General features: G+C 48.6%; 3 protein-coding genes across 32 annotated transcripts in view; 2 read left to right on the forward strand and 1 right to left on the reverse strand.

Moving 5' to 3' along the window:
- The window catches only part of DGKA (diacylglycerol kinase alpha), a 26,591-nt gene extending 21,539 nt beyond the window's left edge, over positions 1 to 5,052 (forward strand). For 21 of the 26 annotated variants that reach the window (XR_012420333.1, XR_012420336.1, XR_012420334.1 and 18 more), the window contains 2 exons: positions 45 to 105; positions 380 to 718. Coding sequence is in view for 22 of the 26 variants with exons in the window: in XM_015431011.3 (XP_015286497.1) it covers positions 45 to 105; positions 380 to 463 (145 nt within the window). In the remaining 4 variants the exon portion in view is untranslated. Of the gene's footprint in view, positions 1 to 44; positions 106 to 379; positions 719 to 4,340 lie in introns of those variants that run through there. The other 5 variants (XR_012420337.1, XM_074007078.1, XM_074007084.1 and 2 more) reach the window with 1 other exon arrangement.
- PMEL (premelanosome protein) lies at positions 800 to 12,663 on the reverse strand. 2 transcript variants are annotated; one of them, XM_015431014.3, is made up of 11 exons: positions 12,557 to 12,663; positions 8,310 to 8,420; positions 8,005 to 8,151; positions 5,184 to 5,318; positions 4,632 to 4,793; positions 3,658 to 4,380; positions 2,812 to 2,928; positions 2,488 to 2,572; positions 2,173 to 2,378; positions 1,983 to 2,070; positions 800 to 1,043 (listed from the first exon to the last, which is right to left on the reverse strand). In XM_015431014.3, the coding sequence occupies exons 1-11, from the start codon at positions 12,630 to 12,632 to the stop codon at positions 908 to 910; spliced, it is 1,986 nt and encodes a 661-aa protein (XP_015286500.3). In that variant the 5' UTR covers positions 12,633 to 12,663; the 3' UTR covers positions 800 to 907. The 2 variants fall into 2 exon arrangements, with proteins under 2 accessions (XP_015286500.3, XP_015286499.3); XM_015431013.3 differs by having other exon boundaries at positions 1,983 to 2,091.
- Positions 12,664 to 13,411: 748 nt separating this feature from the next.
- CDK2 (cyclin dependent kinase 2) lies at positions 13,412 to 19,393 on the forward strand. Of its 4 annotated transcripts, XM_005571148.5 has the most exons (8): positions 13,412 to 13,740; positions 14,481 to 14,558; positions 14,669 to 14,789; positions 15,391 to 15,561; positions 16,095 to 16,196; positions 17,192 to 17,335; positions 17,638 to 17,841; positions 18,115 to 19,393. In XM_005571148.5, exons 1-8 carry the CDS (start codon positions 13,625 to 13,627, stop codon positions 18,217 to 18,219), a joined length of 1,041 nt encoding a protein of 346 aa, XP_005571205.1. In that variant the 5' UTR covers positions 13,412 to 13,624; the 3' UTR covers positions 18,220 to 19,393. The 4 variants fall into 4 exon arrangements, with proteins under 4 accessions (XP_005571205.1, XP_005571206.1, XP_045221371.1 ...); XM_005571149.5 differs by lacking the exon at positions 17,192 to 17,335; XM_045365436.3 differs by lacking the exon at positions 14,481 to 14,558.
- The last annotated feature ends 1,007 nt before the right edge of the window (positions 19,394 to 20,400 follow it).

Genomic DNA, 20,400 nt, shown 5'->3' on the forward strand with positions numbered 1-20,400 from the left:
TTCAATTAGTAAGGAAATCACCAATGTTCCTTGGTCTCCCATAGCACCACAAAAACCCTTCCCATGCAAATTGATGGAGAACCCTGGATGCAGACGCCCTGTACAGTGAGTATTGACGATCCCAGCCAAAAACTAAACCCTTGGACTCCATGGATCCTAAATCCCCATTCCACAGCTTCTTTACACCCTTCTAATGCCTGAACTTCCCCTGCACATCATTCATTCTAAACCTTGATTTCTCAGCCCCTGGTTTCCCTATTGTGGCCTCTCTAGGAACCTAGAAACCCACCCCAAACCCCACAGATTTCCCTCCAAATCTCTGAAGCCACAGCCCCAAAGCATCAGGTCCTGCCTCTGAATGTGCTCCCTTCCCTTCCAGATCAAGATCACCCACAAGAACCAGATGCCCATGCTCATGGGCCCACCCCCCCGCTCTACCAATTTCTTTGGCTTCTTGAGCTAAAGGGGACACCCTTGGCCTCCAAGCCAGCCGTGAACCCACCTCCCTATTCCTGGACTCTACTCCTGAGGCTCTGTACATTGCTGCCACACGCTCCTGCCAGCTTGGGGGAGTGTTCCTTCACCCTTACAGTATTTATTATCCTGCACCACCTCACTGTTCCCCCTGCGCACACACATACACACACCCCAAAACACATACATTGAAAGTGCCTCATCTGAATAAAATGACTTGTGTTTCCCCTTTGGGATCTGCTAAGTAAGTGGTACACATCCTTCTTTTATACCTTCACTCCTTAAATGACATAGATTCTCCCAAGAAGCGACCAAAAAACCAGCATCAGGCTCTGAGTATTTATTTCGGTTAATAGTAGTCTCCCAGGGAAGACTGGGGGAAATATAGGTGTTTCTGTCAACCCAGGAAAATCACAGCATCATATGAGAGTACTCAGACCTCCTGCCCACTGAGGAGTGGGCTGTTCTCACCAATGGGGCAAGAGCGGAAGATGCGGGGTAGACGCAGCCAGTGACTGCTGCTATGCGGCAGCTGGGGAATGGAGAAGGCTTGCTTCATAAGTCTGCGCCTGATATTGGGAGAAGGGGTAAACTGGTTAGCAATGGACAAAAGCAGCTTGTCTGTGTGCTTCTCCAAAGAAGGGAACACACCTATATCCCAGTCTGCTTAGCCTTGATCCTAGCTCCCTCCCCTTCTCCTCAACTCCAGGGTTTACCCTCTCTTATTTCTGTGGTAACCTCTGTCCATTCCTCCCTCACCCCATAAGCTTCCCTGCCTGAGGATCATGCCACCCCAGGCCTGGGGGATCTGCCCTTCTTGCAGGTAGAAAACTCAGTTTACCCCAGGCTGGGCATGGTGGCTCACTCCTGTAATCCCAGCACTTTGGGAGGCCGAGGCAGGCAAATCACGAGGAGGTCAGGAGTTTGAGACCAGCCTGGCCAACATGGTGAAACCCTGTCTCTACTAAAAATACAAAAATTAGCCAGGTGTGGTGGCAGGTGCCTGAAATCCCAGCTACTTGGGAGGCTGAAGGAGGAGAATCGCTTGAAACTGGAAGGTGGAGGTTGCAGTGAGCCGAGATTATGCCACTATACTCCAGCCTGGGCAAAAAGAGTGAAACTCCGTCTCAAAAAAAAAAAGAAAAAGAAAAAGAAAACTCAGTTTACCCAAACTGCCCCCACTCTTCACATTATTAACAACAGTCACGAATATCAATTATTGCACTCTTGCTTCAGAGCCAGGTGCTTTACTCATTGTTTCTAATCTTTACAGCAGCTCCACAGGGCAAGTATTAGTTTACCTACTTTTCAGAGGCTTAGACAGGTTAAGCTACTTCCCCAGGTCCCACAAACAAGACTGCAGCCCAGGTCTGGCCAACGTACAAGACTAGGCTCTTTCCTGGACACCATGCTTCCTTAAAGGGAGAGATGGTTTCTTCTCCCTTGAGGAGGAGTGACTAGTGCTAACAAGGGATAAGGGGGTCTGAGCTGTGTGATTAGGCTCTTACCTATATATCAGAGATGCAAGGACCACAGCCATCAACACCAGCAAGATACCCACGAACAGGGGAGCCTGCCCAAGGCCTGCTTCTTGACCTGTGAGAAGAATCCCAGGCACTGCTTCACTCAGTGTCTGCTCCTTGCCAGCTACCCTCTATCCACTCCCTTCGTCATCTTAGCTCTTGTCCAAGGACCTACCAGGCATGATAAGCTGGGTGCTGACCACTGCCAGGCTGTTGGCATCAGCCAGAGACACATTGAGGCAGTATGTCCCCAAGCCACCCTTCAGTATCTGGTACAGAACCAGCTGGCAGGCTGGGCTGGGTGGCACAGGCTGGCACAGCTGCTGGGCAGGGGGCTGGCACCCTGGCGATGAGATCTCCATGCAGGCTTCCGTGGGCAGCCTGGAAGAGGTGTCACAATATATAAGGGAATCTGGGAAGGGACACTAAATGCCAGAGAGCAGAGAAACAGTCAACCCAAGAGTTATCAGCACACTAGTGGGACACTCACCCGCCTTGGCAGGACACAGTCAGCTCAAATGCATCTCCCTCACTGGATGGCACAACCTGCAGGATCTCAGCACTTTCAATACCCTCTGCAGAGTTGCAAGATTATCAAGTTAGGATTCCTCTACCTGGCCTCCCCAAAAGCCCATAGACAGGAAAGCCCCAGGGCTGCTCCACCAATCTCATCCCTGTGCTTTCAAATGAGGACTCTGGCATTTGGGTATTCTTCCTATGTAGGTGAGTAATTCCTCCCAAGGTGTGCTTCCACTGACCAGCCCTAGGCAGCACATAGCTGCCTCCATCAGCCCCCAAAGTAGGCAGGACTCACGGACGATGTCCAGGGTGACAGAAAAGGAACCATATCGATACAGAACACAGTCCAGGGGGACTTGTCTCTTCTCCAGCCTTAAGGTAGCCGTACCATCCAGCAGGGGGCCCAGGGAACCTGGCAGGAGAGGATTGAGGAGGCAAGATCAAGAGACAGATGACTCATCTGGAGGCAGAGGCCAAGCAGGCATTTTTTCAGGTTGAACCAGAGTTACTGGATTCTGGAGTCACTGGCTTGGAATCAGATAAGACCTGGGAAACTTTATTCTATAGGTAAGGAAACTGAAGCCTAGAAGAAGAAAATGACTCCTCCAGAATCACAGTTAGGGGTGGCACTGGAGTTTTAAAAAATTCTCAAATGTTTATCACATCTCACACTATGCCAGGTCCTAGGCTAGACATTCAACATGTGTTAACTCATTCAAGCATCACTATTTCATTCCTCCCTTTTTGCTTTGGGATGGGAATCCAGGGTTGGGAAATGGAAGGATCAGGATCTCGGAATCTGGGAAGGATTTCCGTGCAATTATGCTTGAACAGAAAATGAGCTATAAATATTATGTAAATGATCACAGTCTGTTCCCTGGTCTCGCCAACCATTCTCAGCAGTAGAGAAAGCAACAAGCTCTTCTCTCATGGCCTAGGGGAAGACTTTGGTTTCCTGAACTCCAGATCTATTCCGTGTCATTAATAGAGACTGGAGGGCTTTATAGCCAGGCCAGTGAGAGCTCTGAGGGGACCATAGTGCTAAGCAAAGGATTAGGTAATGTCTGAGTCCTGGGTAAGACTTACAGAGTAGAGTAGGGTACCCCACCTCCATGAACCTCATTCACACTGGTCCTCTTACCTGTAATACTTTCCGTAGACATGATTGAGCTGGTATCTGGACCCTCAGGCTCAGGGGTAGGTAGCTCTCCAGCTGTGGTCTCCACCCACTCTGTAGTTGTTACCTGTGCAGCTGTGGTTCCAGAAGGCACTACAATTGACACCTCTGCAGGTGTCATACCTATAGCCTCTGGAGTTGACATCTCTGCCAGTGTGGTACCCATGACCTCTGAAACTGGCACCTTCTCAGGTGTCGTACCTGTGATCTCTGCAGTTGGCATCTGCACAGGTGTAGTGCTTATGACTTCAGTGGTTGGCACCTGCACAGATGTGGTTCCAGAGGGCTGTGTAGTTGGCACCTGACCAGGTGTAGTACCCACGACTTCTGTAGTAGGCCCTCGGCCAGCTGTGGTGTCAGGGGCCTCTGCAGTTGGCCTGTGCCCATCTGTGGTGCCTGGAACTGGGGAGGAGCCACAGGAGGTAAGAGGAATGGCAGCTTGCAGGACCACCTGGGCAGTGACTGGGCCAGGCTCCAGATAAGTATGAGTGACCACAAGTGCCCGAGAGATCAGCGTTCCACTACTGTCTCCAAAGTCCCAGGTGTAGGAGAGGTCAGCTTCAGCCAGATAGCCACTGGGGTCATGGAGCTGGAGGGCAAAAGTCAGAGGCTGATTTCTCAGGAAGTGCTTGTTCCCTCCATCCAAGGCCCGCAGCTGGGACACGCTCACGGAGAAAGGCACCTGGTCTGGGATTGGAGCCAGAAAAGGTGAGAACTAGGCCTGAGCCACAACTTCTCCCTTCACAGCCACACTCTCCAACCCCAAGCTGACTGGCTGGCCCTTCACTGGCACTAAGCCTCACATTTCTCTGCCTAGGTCTTCCTGGCCCTTCTACTTTAAGTTTGCACAGCATTTCACCTTTCCCCTTTCCAGTCCCTCCAAGCCTCCCTGCCTTCTCTTGCCCTGTGACTGGCCTTGCCCCTTCCTAAACCCTTACCAGTAATGGTGAAGGCCGAGCTGGAATGAGCAAGAGGCACATAGCTCCGGGATCCCCGGCGATGGTAGACAGTCACTTCCATGGTGTGTGTGCCCAGCATTGCTCTGCCTGTTCCAATGCTCAGCCCAGACACTGGGCCCCCTAGAACTTGCCAGTATTGGCCTGAAGTTTTTGGAATGAAAAGAAAGGAAGAAGAGATTACTGGTCAAAGGGGACTGAGGGACAGGCTTAGAAACAGGGCACTGGAGATGGGAGGTCAGGAGGTATGATTACTTCTGAGGGTGTTTGGAAGGCTGTGATATGGGGGGACAGGGAAGGGGTCCTAATGAGGCATTCCATGGGGTAGGACTATAATTGAGGAAAAGCTGCCAGAAAGAATTATGATAGAGTTCAAGGGGGCTAGGTGCTATGGAAGAGAAAAGATGTAAGAGGAAAATGAAGATTAGAGAAAATCACAGAAGTTAAGGTGGAAGGGGCGGGCAAAAGAAAGGTGATCAGGTACAAAGAAGTAAACACAAGTGTAGATGACAGGCTGAGAAGGGAGTCCCTCACCCCAGGTCTTCCAGACGTAAACAAAGCTTCTCTTCTGAGACCAAGGACCAGATGGGCAAGGTCCACCATCAGGGAAGATGCAGGCATCGTCAGTTTCCTGGGGATACACTGGCTGTCCTCCCCACACCTGGCTCCCTGAAAGGTAAATACAGAGTCACTCTCAAACCCTGGCATTCTTTTTTATATACCAAAACCCCTAAAATTGTTCCCAGGGTATCAGAGAGGGGCTCTGGGAATATTCCCTAGCTAGAAAGTACATTCTCCATGGTATAACCATTTCAGGTGGCAGTCGGGGGCTAAGGGTGTGGAAACTACATTTTTCTTTTGGAGACAGGGTCTTCCTCTGATGCCTAGGCTGGAGTGCAGTGGTGTGATCACAGCTCACTGCAGTGTCAACCTCCCAGAGTCAAGCAATCCTCCTGAGTAGCTGGGACTACAGGTATGCACCACCATACCCAGCTAATTTTATTTTGTTGTAGAGACATGGTCTTGCTATGTTGCCAGGGCTGGTCTTGAACTCCTGGGCTTAAGCAATCCTCCCGCCTCAGCCTCCCGAAGTGCTGGGTTTATAGGCATGCACCACTGTGCCTGGCCGGAAGCTATAATTTAATTGGCCAGGTGTGGTGTCTCATGGCTGTAAACCCAGCACTTTGGGAAGCTGAGGTGGGAGGATTGCTTGAGGCAAGGAATTCAAGACCAGCCTGATCAACATAGCGAGACCCTGTCTCTACAAAATACATTTTTTAAAAAGTAGCCAGGTGTGGTGGTATGCACCTGTAGTTCCAGCTACGCCAGGGGCTGAGGAAGGAGGATCACTTGAGCCCAGGAGGTTGAGGCTGCAATTAGCTATGATTGCACCACTGTACTCCAGCCTGGGAGAGAGAGAAGGACCCTGACTCTAAAATAAATAAATAAAATAAGAAGAAAGAAAGAAAACAAAAAGAAGATATATGTGTATGTGTATATATGTATATACATAGCCACATATCAAAATATTTAGAGTGATTTGCTCTAGCTAGTGGAATAAAAATAACAGCACTGGGGGCCAGGCGCAGTGGCTCATGCCTGTAATCCTAGCACTTTGGGAGGCTGAAGCGGTTAAATCACCTGAGGTCAGGAGTTCGAGACCAGCCTGGCCAACGTGGTAAAACCCTGTCTCTACTAAAGATACAAAAATTAGCCAGGCGTGCTGGTGGGAGCCTGTAATCCCAGCTACCCAGGAGGCTGAGGCAGGAGAATTGGTGGAACCTGGGAGGTGAAGGCTGCAGTGAGCCAAGATTGCACCACTGCACTCCAGCCTGAGCAACAGAGCGAGACTCTGTCTCAAAAATAAATACATAAATAAATAACAGCACTAGATAACATTTATTTAGCCTTTACTGTAGGCTGCAGCAGACACTACATTAAATACTTTACACATATTATCACATTCTAATCCTTACAACAATCCTTTTTTCTTCGGAAATGGAAACACAATGAGGTGGGCAGATCACTTGAGTTCAGGAGTTTGAGACCAGCCTGGGTAACACGGTGAAACCCCATCTCTACTTAAAATATAAAAGAATTAGCCAGGCATGGTGGCATGCGCCTGTACCAGCTACTCAGGAGGCTACCCCCAGCTACTCAGGAGACTAAGGAGGGAGGATCACTTGAACCCAGTAGGCGGAGGTTGCAGTGAGCTGAGATCCTACCACTGCACTCTAGCCTGAGTGACACAGCCAGACTCTGTCTCAAAGAACAAAAAAAAAAAAAAAAGGAAACACAAAACAAGTAACTTGCCCAAGGTCACATATCAAGGACAAGTTTAAATATAGGTCTGTTCAACTTCTAGGTCCCCTGAATTCTGCTGTCCTCCACTTTAGGGACTCTAATTTTCTTTTCTTTTTGCTTTCTGAGACAGGGTCTCACTCTGTCACCCAGGCTGAAGTGCAGTGGCGTGATCATGCAGTTTCGACCTCCCAGGCTCATGATCCTCCCACCTGAGACTCCTGAGTAGCAGGGACTACAGCTGTAATTTTCTTTTCTTTTTGCTTTCTCTGTTTTTTTTTTTTTTTTTTTTTTTTTTGAGATGGAGTCTTGCTCTGTCGCCCAGGCTGGAGTGCAGCGGCGCAACCTTGGCTTACTGCAAGCTCCGCCTCCTGGGTTCACACCATTCTCCTGCCTCAGCCTCCCCAATAGCTGGGACTACAGGCGCCTGCTACCATGCCTGGCTAGTTTTTTTTGGATTTTTAGTAGAGATGGGGTTTCACCGTGTTAGCCAGGATGGTCTCGATCTCCTGACCTCGTGATCTGCCTGCCTTGGCCTCCCGAAGTGCTGCAATTACAGGTGTGAACCACCGCGCCCGGCCTTCTCTGTGTTTTTAAATTTTAACTACAATGAGTATGTATTACATTTATAACTTGTTTTAAAAAGTAGAGGAGGAGGCTGGGCGTGGTGGCTCACACCTGTAATCCCAGCACTTTGGGAGGCCGAGGCAGGCGGATCACAAGGTCAGGAGATCAAGACCATCGTGGCTAACACGGTGAAACCCCGTCTCTACTAAAAATACAAAAAAAAGTAGCCGGACATGGTGGTGGGCGCCTGTAGTCCCAGCTACTCGGGAGGCTGAGGCAGGAGGATGGTGTGAACCTGGGAGGTGGAGCTTGCAGTGAGCCGAGATCACACCACTGCACTCCAATCTGGGTGACAGAGTGAGACTCCGTCTCGAAAACAAAAACAAAAACAAAAAAGTAGAGGAGGAAGGGGCATTCCCTGAGCTCACTGGGCATACCAGGGAACCTGAGCCCTAGGAATAAGGACCTAGAATAGAGAAGTACTCACCATTGATGATGGTATTGTTGACCCAGATAACCTGCCCATCTGGCAATACCTTTTGGCTTCCAGGGAAGTTCAAGGCAATAGAGAAGGAGGCATTTGCACCAATCAGCGTAGGCCCATCATTACTGACCTTGAGAGACACTTGACCACCTGGGAAGGAAAGCTACATTAGCTGGGAGTCCTGGGCTTCCCCTCCCTGTATATGTTTCCCCTCCTTTTCTTCCCAAGCTACACTCAGTGCAGGTCATCTTGCTTTTTTCCTCATCCCATTCCTACCATGCCCTCCCCTGGAACTTCGAAGTTCCTACCTCTCCAGCAGTCAAGTCTCTGGGCTTCTGTCCACTCTGGATACAGCTGCCTGTTCCAGGCTTTGGTTCTGAGTTGCCTTGAGACACCAAGCCAGTCCTGGTTTCTGGGTCCTAAAAGGAATGTGCCATGAAGGGCCCTAGGATCCTTTCAGTCCCTTCTCAGGGATAATACTCTATTCATGTCACCCAATTCGTTCTCACATTCGAAGTGCTTTTTTTTTGGGGGGGGATGGAGTTTCACTCTTATTGCCCAGGCTGGAGTGCAATGGCACGATCTCAGCTCATTGCAACCTCTGCCTCCCAGGTTCAAGCAATTCTCCTGCCTCAGCCTCCTGAGTAGTTGGGATTACAGGCATGTGCCACCACGCCCGGCTAATTTTGTATTTTTAGTAGAGATAGGGTTTCTCCATGTTGGTCAGGCTGGTCTCGAACTCCCGACCTTAGGTGATCTCCCTGCCTCGGCCTCCCAAAGTGCTGGGATTACAGGCATGAGCCACTGCGCCTGGCCAAAGTGCATTTTTAAAACTCATTTATTCGGCTGGGCATGGTGGTTCACACCTGTAATCCCAGCACTTTGGGAGGCTGAGGTGGGCAGATCACGAGGTCAAGAGATCAAGACTATCCTGACCAACATGGTAAAACTCTGTTTCTACTAAAAATATAAAAATTAGCCGGGTGTGGTGGTGTGCGTCTGTAGTTCCAGCTACTCGGGAGGCTAAGGCAGGAGAATCGCTTGAATCCGGGAGGTGGAGGTTGCAATGAGCCGAGATTGCCCCAATGTACTCCAGCCTGGCGACAGAGTAAGACTTCATCTCAAAAAAAAAAAAAAAACCCAAAAACAAAAACACCCGTATTTACTTATTATTATTATTATTATTATTATTATTATTATTATTATTTGAGATGAAGTCTTGCTCTACCCCTAGGCTGGAATACAGTGGCGTGATCTTGGCTCATTACAGCCTCCGCTTTCTGGGTTCAAGCAATTCTCGTTCCTCAGCCTCCCAAGTAGCTGGGACTGCAGGCGCCCATCACCACACCCGGCTAATTTTTGTATTTTTAGTTTTGCCATGTTTCATGCTTTCGCCATTTGGCCAGGCTTGTCTCGAACTCCTGACCTCAAGTGATCCATCTGCTTTGGCCTCCCAAAGTGCTGGGATTATAGGTGTGAGCCACTGTGCCTGACCTATTTTGTTTTAAATCAATATATAATTCACATGCCATAAAATTTACTTTTAGCCAGGCACTGTGACTCACGCTTATAATCCCAGCACTTTGAGAGGCCAAGGCAGGTGGATCACAAGGTCAGGAGTTCAAGACTAGCCTGGCCAAGTGAAACCCTGTCTCTACTAAAAATACAAAAATTAGTTGGGCGTGGTGGCAGGCACCTGTAGTTCCAGCTACTAAGGAGGCTGAGGCAGGAGAATTGCTTGAACCCGGGAGACGGAGGTGGAAGTGAGCCGAGATCACGCCACTGCACTCCAGCCTGGGCGACAGAGCAAGATTCCGTCTCAAAAAAAAAAATTTACTTTTGAATATGATCAAATTTGTGTTTTAGAAAGATCATGATGGCAAGCAGTGAGGAGGATGGATTAGAGGCTGGCAGAGATTGGGCATGGGGACAGGGTAGACAAAATTATTGTAACTGACCAAGAGAAGTCTGAGAAGAAAAGGATATGCTGGACCTCCATCTGCCCTACCCAGGTCCAACAACTATCGACACCTTGCCACATTTGCTTTGTTTATCCTTACTAGTTGTTGTTTTTGTTTTGGCTAAAGTATGTAAAAGCAAATCCCAAACATTGTATTAACCCTACAAATTTAAAAAATATGAGTATTTTCTTGCATAAGTACAATGTCATTTCATGCTAGACAAAATTATCAAACTCAGTCCATATAAAATTTCATTAATATCTAGAAAAATGTCTTATGATTTTTAAAATCAGGATCTGAAATATAAGCACAATCTTTTTTTAAGAGCCTTGGGTGGGTGGGTGTGAACAGACTCTTTCCAGGATACATTAAGGAATGTAGTAAAAGAAAAAGACTTGAAACTGCAGCACAGCGAGGAAAGTCAGATCAAGAACTTCCTAGAAATCTGTGAGACTAAGCATCTAGGGAGAAAGCGGGGCTGGGATATAATGCATATATTTCAGCACAGCAGAAACTACTTTCACCCCATTTTCCCCTTTCCTGCAGAAACCTCTCTCCCCTCCCCTCCTATCTGTATATATTTCAGGACAGCAAAAACTACCCTCACCCCATTTTTCCCTTTCCTGCAGAAACTTCCTTCCCTTTCCCCTTTTCTTTCCCCTTTCCTTTTCCTTTTCCTTTCCTTTTGATACAGGGTTTTGCTCTCTCACCCTGAGTGCAGTGGCACATTCATCACTCACTGCACCCTCAAACTCCTGGGCTGAAGCCATCTTCCTGATTAGCCTCCCAAGTAGCTAGGACCACAGGTGCTCACTACCAGGCCCAGATAATATATTTTTTTTTCTTTTTGAGACAGAGTTTTGCTCTTGTTGCCCAGGCTGGAAGGCTGGAGTGCAATGGCGCGATCTCGGTTTACTACAACCTCCGCGTCCTGGGTTCAAGCGATTCTCCTGCCTCAGCCTCCTGAGTGGCTGGGATTACAGGCATGCGCCACCATGCCCAGCTAATTTTGTATTTTTAGTAGAGACTGGGTTTCTCTATGTTGATCGGGCTGGTCTCAAACTCCCAACTTCAGGTGATCCACCTGCCTTGGCCTTCCAAAGTGCTAGGATTACAGGCATGAGCCACCATGCCCGGCCTAGGCCTGGCTAATTTTTTTACTTTTTGTAGAGACAGGGTCTCACTATGTTGCTCAGGCTGGTCTTGAACTCCTGGGCTCAAGCAATCCTATGGCCACAGCCTCCCAAAGTGCTAGGATTACAGGTGTGAGCCTCCTCATTTCCTTTCTTTTTTATTTTTTTGAGACAGAGTCTTGCTCTTTTGCCCAGGCTGGAATGCAGTGGTGTGATCTCAGCTCACTTCAACCTCTGCCTCCCAGGTTCAAGTGATTCTCGTGCCTCAGCCTCCCAAGTAGCTGGGATTATAGGGGCGCACCACCATGCCCACCTAATTTTTGTATTTTTAGTAGAGATGGGGTTTCGCCATATTTGCCAGGCTGGTCTGACCTCAAGTGATCCAACCACCTCAGCCTCCCAAAGTGCTAGGATTACAGGCATGAGTTACTGTGCCAGGCCTCATCCCCTTTCTTTTCTTTTTTTTTTCCGAGACGAAGACTCGCTGTGTCACCCAGGCTGGAGTACAGTAGTGTGATCTTGGCTCACTGCAACTTCCACCTTCTGGGTTCCAGTGATTCTCCTGCCACAGCCTCCCGAGTAGCTGGAACTACAGGCATGTGCCACCATGCCCAGCTGATTTTTGTACTTTTAGTAGAGACGGGGTTTCACCATATTGGCGAAGCTGGTCTCGAACTCCTGACCTCGTGATCCACCCACTTCGGCCTCCCAAAGTGCTGGGATTACAGGCGTGAGCCACCACGCCCGGCCTCATCCCCTTTGTAATGTGTGCTGTAACCCTAGTTGATTCTGCTGGGGGAGGATCTGGAATCATCTCATTGAGCATCCCACCACTAGAGTAAGATAAGTCATAAGATACCCCATTCATTCTCCACTTCCAACTCTCCTCAGAGCAGCACGGGACATTCCAGACCCTCTCACCACCTCACCCCCTCCCCTTGCTCCTGTCACGAGGCCCAATCCCCCAGAGCCCTTTCATGTGATGCTCAGCTGAGACCCCTCTGCCTATCTCTCCCAGCCCCAGAACAAAAGGTCTGGGCTGTGTTCACCCGTACCCATCCCAAGGGGAGAGGATTGTATCTCCTTAGTCTTCTTACCCAATACTACATTCTCTGACTCCCCACTTTAAATCTCCTACCCCAAGAGACATTTCTTAAAAGAGTCTCCCGCACATTTCACCCCTTTGGAGCCCCTGCTCCAGCTCACTGCCAAGGAAGCCTCAGAATCAGTGCCACAGAGACCTTCTATTCTTCTGCCCCTCCAAGCATATGAGATTATTTTCAGGCTCAATCCCAAATCTCCATGTAGGGAGGGAGCCCAGGTGCCCACATTCTCACTAAATCAAATGAGTGGGAGACGCCTGAAATATTGCCGCTATCTCCCATTAGGAGGAGAGAAACCAGAGCAGGGGGAATTCATCCCCAAGTTCACACCTGCTTATGTCCATATATCCACACATACCTTTTGTAGCCCCCACAGCCAGCAAAGCACCTATCATAGCCAAATGAAGAAGCCATCTTTTTAGCACCAGATCCATTGTGTTCTTCCCTCCAGCAACCAAAGGCACTGGGGGGACTGGGATAGGCCCCTATATAAGAAAAGGGTGCTCATTTGCATAGCCCTTCCTCTTCTCCCTCAGAGAAGGCCTGGGAGGGGCCAGAGAAGAGGAAGAAGGAAAAACTGACAAAGGGATCCTGGTCCCTAGACATTGCTTTCCCATCCTGCTACTCAATGGCAGTTTCTGGTTTCACTGGGTCACTCTCATATACTCCCGGGCAAGGGCTGACTGAAAGGCAGCTGCATAACACATACCAGACACAACAGTTCATCATGGGAGAGTGAATTAAACCAGGAACTTCTCAAAAAAACAGAAACAGAAGCCTGCATCCCAAAACACAGACAGCGTCGGGGTAGGCTATGAGGCAGAGGCAATGACTCCTCTGAGGCCCAGGAATTCTTTACAACGAGATTCCTAGTTTCCTGCTTTTCAAAGGAGGCTCCTGGGCCAGGTGGAATTTAACCTTAGGTCGATACATATTTTTCCCAGGAGTGGTGAAAATAGTGAGTTAGAAATCAAGAAATCCCTACAGACTAGAGACACAGGTAGGAAACTTGGACCCAAAGTAGGTACTTGGGAAGACTGTTCAGCCGCCCCACCGAGAAAGAAATTTGTCTAGCCCCCGAAGAACCAAACTTGCCTGGGGCGGGGTCATTTGCGGGGAGGAGCGCTGCACTCGCCCCCCGGCTCTGACGTTGACCAATAGAAATGCCTGGGGGCGGAGCCAGGGAAACGCGGGAAGCAGGGGCGGGGCTTCTGGTGGCGGTCGGGAACTCGGGGGGAGGCGGCAACATTGTTTCAAGTTGGCCAAATTGACAAGAGCGAGAGGTATACTGCGTTCCATCCCGACCCGGGGGCACGATACTGGGCCCTGTTTCCCCCTCCTCGGCCCCCGAGAGCCAGGGTCCGCCTTCTGCAGGGTTCCCAGGCCCCCACTCCAGGGCCGGGCTGACCCGACTCGCTGGCGCTTCATGGAGAACTTCCAAAAGGTGGAAAAGATCGGAGAGGGCACGTACGGAGTTGTGTACAAAGCCAGAAACAAGTTGACGGGAGAAGTGGTGGCGCTTAAGAAAATCCGCCTGGACACGTGAGTGGCCTCTGTACCCGGGACTCCTAACTGGGGACCTCCTTGACTGTCCCCCCCCAATCCCCCACGGGCGGGTAGCCGTCCAGGGACCGGAAGACAACAGGGACGGACTTCTTTAGAAGTGGAGAGGTGGGTTGGGGGCCAGTAGAAGGTGGAGTGTATACTTATACTCCCTGGGGAGAGTATAGGATGGTGTGGAATCCATGGAAAACTTTCTTCCCAAACTGAGCCGGATCGTGCCCCCAAATGTGCGAACACAGAGACTCGGGGAGAGAAAGGAGGCCTCTGAGATGAGGTCCAAGACTCTCCATGGAGTGGAGTTATGTGGGAACGGGCGAGGAGCGCCTTTCTGAATGAAGAGCTCTCCTCACTGCCCCACCCTCACCTTAGAATTCTCTCCTCTTTCCAAAGAATGGCAGTTGAACCTCACTGGCCCCTCTGGAGAGACTGGGGACTAGTCCTGCTTTTTTTTTTTTTCCCCCCATTACAGCCTCCCTGCTTCACCTTCACCAGACGGCTTTACTTACCTACCCCTGGGAAAAGACAAGATAATGACCTTAATATGTGCAAAAGCCACACCCTGACTACCCAAGAATTAGCTCTTTCCAGCACCCTTTCTTTTCTCTGACTTTCCTAGGGGGTGCTGGGTGGTGTCTCCTTGGGGGAAAGAAATGACTAGGTGGGGGAAAAAGGAATATTTGTAACCATATTCCCGTCTCTGCTTTCCCAACCTCTCCAAGTGAGACTGAGGGTGTGCCCAGTACTGCCATCCGAGAGATCTCTCTGCTTAAGGAGCTTAACCATCCTAATATTGTCAAGTGAGTATGTGTCTGAGAGGCAATCCAGCTGGAAAGGAGGATGAGTTGTCTGTACAGTGTGGGCTTTTCTCTCTCTCGCACCTCCATTTCCTCAAACTTTACTTCTCTAGGCTGCTGGATGTCATTCACACAGAAAATAAACTCTACCTGGTTTTTGAATTTCTGCACCAAGATCTCAAGAAATTCATGGATGCCTCTGCTCTCACTGGCATTCCTCTTCCCCTCATCAAGGTAATGCTTCTCATCAGCTCCTCCCATCATGGGCATGTCTTGGGGTTCTGGTGGCAGGCAATTCAGGGTGATATTTTATGATCTTGGCCTCCTTCTGAGCCCTCATCTCCTACACACACACACTCCCCTTCTTTTTGTGTCTCCTTCCCTGCTCATTATATTCATTAACCCTAGGGTTGGACTGAACAATCAAAGTTGAAACTCTAGTGAGTCAACCTAGCAACTCAGGTGGGAGGTCAGATGAAACTCAGATAAATGGGATTTGAGAGCACTTGGTAAATTCCTCCAAAAAGCCCTTCTGTTTGGTGGAAGAACCAGCTAGTAAGTCTCTATTGTCTATTTTAGGGCTGGATTCTTCACTCCCAGAGCTACTTTATTAACAAACATTTGTTCAATGCACAGCATGTAGAAAAGGGAAGCAAAATTGAGTAAGACTTGGTCCTTATCCTCTCTGGGCTGACAGTCCATTGGGAGAAATAGCTTGTAAATATGTAACTATAATCCAACATATAAAGGCTTTAGTAGAGTTTTGGGGTCACAGAGCAAACCCAGTCTGCTCACTGTGATGGAGAAACACAGTCCTCTCTTTCTTCTTTGTCAGAGCTATCTGTTCCAGCTGCTCCAGGGCCTAGCTTTCTGCCATTCTCATCGGGTCCTCCACCGAGACCTTAAGCCTCAGAATCTGCTTATTAACACAGAGGGGGCTATCAAGCTAGCAGACTTTGGACTAGCCAGAGCTTTTGGAGTCCCTGTTCGTACTTACACCCATGAGGTGAGTCCCTTTATGCCTTTCTTCTCTGAGCTTCCCAAGAGGTGTTAACTAGGGTATTCACAAATTTACTAAAAATATCTGGCTAACAGTTTCTTACTAGGTAGAAATAATCTCTTGACATCTTCAAGAGTCTTAGGGCATGCATGGAATTCATACTGTGTTGCTAACTGGGCTCACGCCTGTAATACCAGTACTTTGGGAGGCTGAAGTGGGAGGATCACTTGAGCCCAGGAGTTCGAGACCATCATGGGCAACATAGCGAGACCCCATCTCTACAAATCTACAAAAAGAAAAAATTTCGAAATCAAATTATGACCATTTGTCTCAAGTTTTTCCAGGAAGATCTCAAATTGGGGGTTCAGAAAATATGGTCTCCAGAACTATGGACTGGAAATCAGTGAGAGGGGAAAGAGGGAGGGAAGGAAACTGCTTGTTAAGAGGCCATGAGTTAGCAGAGTAGTGTTGGGGAACTGAGATGTGGGAATCTCCATACCCTATAAACCACTCCACCTCTCCCTATTCCTGTCCCTCAGGTGGTGACCCTGTGGTACCGAGCTCCTGAAATCCTCCTGGGCTGCAAATACTACTCCACAGCCGTGGACATCTGGAGCCTGGGCTGCATCTTTGCTGAGATGGTATGGAGGCTTGCCCAAGTTCACCCAGCCCCCTCCTCCCCACATTCAAGAACAACAGAACTGTTTCTTGGCCCAGACCTATGGCCCTTCTATCACAGGGGTCTGTCTCTAAAGTAGCACCAAGGGGAATGGTGGGAAAGGATGCAACTGTTGCCCCAATATCAACCACAATGTTAGGATATCCTCAAACAGCCTTAGTACCTAGTATACTTCTCTTATCCCTGAAATGACATAAAGCATTTCTGCAGCCATTTTAGCTGAGTCTGCATATATTTGGGAGAATGATTCCATTTAGTGCCTCTTTTATTTCAGGCCTTCATTTCAAGGCTTGTAGACCTTATTGTGTGGTGCCAGCAATGTAGTAAAGACAATTGTGGTCACTTTATCCACACCCTTCATTTAAATTGCAGATTTAGGCAGAGTGCAGTGGCTCACACCTATAGTCCCAGCACTGTGGGAAGCTGAGGTATAGGTGGATCACCTGAGGTCAGGAGTTCGAGACCAGCCTGGCCAAAATGGTGAAACCCCATCTGTACTAAAAAAACAAAAATTAGCCAGGTGTGGTGGCACACACCTGTAATCCCAGCTACTTGGGAGGCCAAGGCAGGAGAATCGCTTGAACCCAGGAGATGGAGGTTGCAGTGAGCCAAGATCGCACCACTGCACTCCAGCCTGGGCGACAGAACGAGATTCCATCTCAAAAAAAAAAAAAAAGAAGATTTAGATCATGTCCCCCTTCAACCTCTGGCTTTTCAGATTGAAGGATCCTTGAGGCCTGGCTTTATGTAGAAGCTCCTATCTCCTTTAATACAACAGTGCAGTGCAGTAGGCTGAGGCTTCAAATCAGCAATATGTTTTATTGTCTTTTATCTGGGTTGTAACCAACAGCTTAAAGACCATTAGCCTGTACATATGTAATGTGCATTTATCCCCCAGTGCATTACCTTACAATTGTCCATATTCCTCTCTCAATTCATCCAAAAATATTTGTTAAGCACCTAGTGGGTAGCCAGCACCATGCTAGGTACTGTGGGGAACACAGAAGAAATGGAAGACAGAGCCTCTGCCCGCTGTGCTCCTATCTAGAAGTGGCTGCATCACAAGGTTGGGGGATGACTGCAGTGTCTACCCCATACCCCGTGAGTGGCTTGGGATCCCTTTGCTACATGTCAGTGGCATCGCAGACATTCAGCCCCTCCCAGACCCACCCAGCCTTGGGGATCTGCAAAGCCATGGTTGGGGGAAGGAAGGAGGGGGCGAGGAGACAGATGAAGGGACTTCATTGTCTCAGGTTCTGTGTGACTGACCCCATGAAAGGCCCTGGGGAGGGAGTCATGGGGCCCTGCTGACCTTCTACTGTCTGTGGGAACTCCTTTGTATAGAGGAGAGTTTTGACTGACTTCAACATAGGTCTTGGTATTTTCTCTTTCCCCATTTTCAGGTGACTCGCCGGGCCCTATTCCCTGGAGATTCTGAGATTGACCAGCTCTTCCGGATCTTTCGGACTCTGGGGACCCCAGATGAGGTGGTGTGGCCAGGAGTTACTTCTATGCCTGATTACAAGCCAAGTTTCCCCAAGTGGGCCCGGCAAGATTTTAGTAAAGTTGTACCTCCCCTGGATGAAGATGGACGGAGCTTGTTATCGGTGAGAGTGGGCACCTGTTTTCCCTCATTCATTTCTCCCAGGGAAGGGCTTTTCCAGGATGAAGGAAGGATGAGACCCTGAAATCTGGGCCTCAGTATTTTGTTTCCCTGGTTCCTGCTCTCCCTGTTGGCACACTGATTCAGCTATGGGAGGATGGAAGTAAGAATTCCGCCTTGGGTAGAAGGAGTTCTGGTTTCCTGATTTCTGGGAACATCTGCTGCCCATTTAGTCCACTATCACATGATTGAAGTCAACATACATCTCTCCCTCTAGCAAATGCTGCACTACGATCCTAACAAGCGGATTTCGGCCAAGGCAGCCCTGGCTCACCCTTTCTTCCAGGATGTGACCAAGCCAGTACCCCATCTTCGACTCTGATAGCCTTCTCGAAGCCTCCAGCCCTAATCTCACCCTCTGCTCCAGTGTGGGCTTGACCTGGCTTGGCCTTGGGCTATTTGGACTCAGGTGGGCCCTCTGATCTTGCCTTAAACACTCACCTTCTAGTCTTGGCCAGCCAACTCTGGGAATACAGGGGTGAAAGGGAGGAACCAGTGAAAATGAAAGGAAGTTTCAGTATTAGATGCACTTAAGTTAGCCTCCACCACCCTTTCCCCCTTCTCTTAGTTACTGCTGAAGAGGGTTGCTATTAAAAAAAAAAAAAAAGAAAAAAAAAAAAAGCCTTCCTACATGTTAGATTTGCCGTACCAATCTCTGAATGCCCCGTAATTATTATTTCCAGTGTTTGAGATGACCAGGATCCCAAGCCTCCTGCTGCCGCAATGTTTGTAAAGGCCAAATGATAGCAGGGGGCTAAGTTGGAACTTTTGAGAACCAAGTCAAACAAAACCACTGGGAGGAGTCTATTTTAAAGAATTCGGTTGAAAAAATAGATCCAATCAGTTTATACCCTAGTTAGTGTTCTGCCTCACCTAATAGGCTGGGAGACTCAAGACTCAGCCTGGGTGGGGCTGCAGAAAAATGATTGGCCCCAGTCCCCTTGTTTGTCCCTTCTACAGGCATGAGGAATTTGGGAGGCCCTGGGACAGGGATTGTGCTTCATTCCAATCTATTGCTTCACCATGGCCTTATGAGGCAGGTGAGAGATGTTTGAATTTTTCTCTTCCTTTTAGTATTCTTAGTTCTTCAGTTGCCAGGGATCCCTGATCCCGTTTTCCTCTGAAGTCCACCTCCTACCCCATAGGAGTTGGAAATTAGGGTTTAGGCATCATTTTGAGAGTACTGACACTTTTTCAGGGCTGTGATTGAGTGAGGGCATGGGCAAAAATATTTCTTTAAAAGAAGGATGAACAATTATATTTATATTTCAGGTTATATCCCATAGGAAGGTTGGCTTTTTTTTTTTTTTTTTTGGTTAGAGTGGGTGGATTTGTTGCCATGTGCACCTTCGGGTTTTGTAATGACAGTGCTTAAAAAAAAAAAAGCATTTTTTTTTGTTTATGATTTGTTTCTGTCACCCTTGTCCTTGAGTGCTCTTGCTATTAACGTTATTTGTAATTTAGTTTGTAGTTCATTAAAAAAATGTGCCTAGTTTTATAGTTCATCTCTTTCCTATTTACTGAAAGAATGGTGAGAAACAGAATATGAATATGTATATGTGATCATTGATTTCGGACCCCTTTTCCTAATCTCTCTGTGCATGGCCACCCACCCCACCCCATTTTGGCTAGTGCTGACAGTGAACAAAGTGGTTATTATCGTTCCTATTTATGGCTGGGGAAACTGAAGTCTATATACTTCCTACTTTCTCCACACACCAGCAAACTTCCTTTCCCCCAGCCAACATACCACACACACACAACACACCACATACACACCATATATGCACACACACACACCCCCATGCACATACATAGCGGCAGGAAAAGGGCTCCCGGGGAATTTGCCTCTCGACACTGCATTTCCCAGTAAGCCCGCCCTTTTTCCTTTCTGTTTCATATCACAAACAGCAAAGTTTTCCAAAGATTATTTTATTTACATTTACATACGATTCTGAAAAAGCGTCTCCAAGCTACCACTTCTTGTAGTTGCCATTGTCTCACTCCAACAAAAAACATCTCAGACCGCCCGCCGGCCACCCCAAATACTCCTGTCCCCTGAAGCCTCACTAAAGGGAGGAAGCGCTGATGTCAGGGTTACTTAAATTCCCAGGCTCCGGATCCCTAGAAGAGGTATTTCCCTTTACGCCCGCGAATTTGTCATAGAAGGCGGGGCACTAGAGCCAGCCCCGGCCAAGTCCAGGGGGAGGGGCGAAGGTCAATAGAGGCCTTCCTAAGGCTCCTGTCAACCCCTCGCCTGCCAGTCAAGTCCCGTATTTTCGTAGTACTGGTTAAAGTTTCACTTTGACCCGCCTCCTTCACTCACCTGATTAGATGTTTATGAGTCAAAAGGCGGGGTCATGGGGTGTCGAGATTTTATTGGTGGATACATACGCCTGTCGGCACTGTACCGCCCCCTGTCTTCAGGAGCTTGCTCTTTAATGGCTCCTTACCTCGTCCATCTTCGAGGTTTCTCCCTTGCTATTGGTTTGTGGCCCCGCCT

This window comes from Macaca fascicularis, chromosome 11 (assembly GCF_037993035.2).
Source record: "Macaca fascicularis isolate 582-1 chromosome 11, T2T-MFA8v1.1".
NCBI classification, from domain to species: Eukaryota; Metazoa; Chordata; class Mammalia; order Primates; family Cercopithecidae; genus Macaca; species Macaca fascicularis.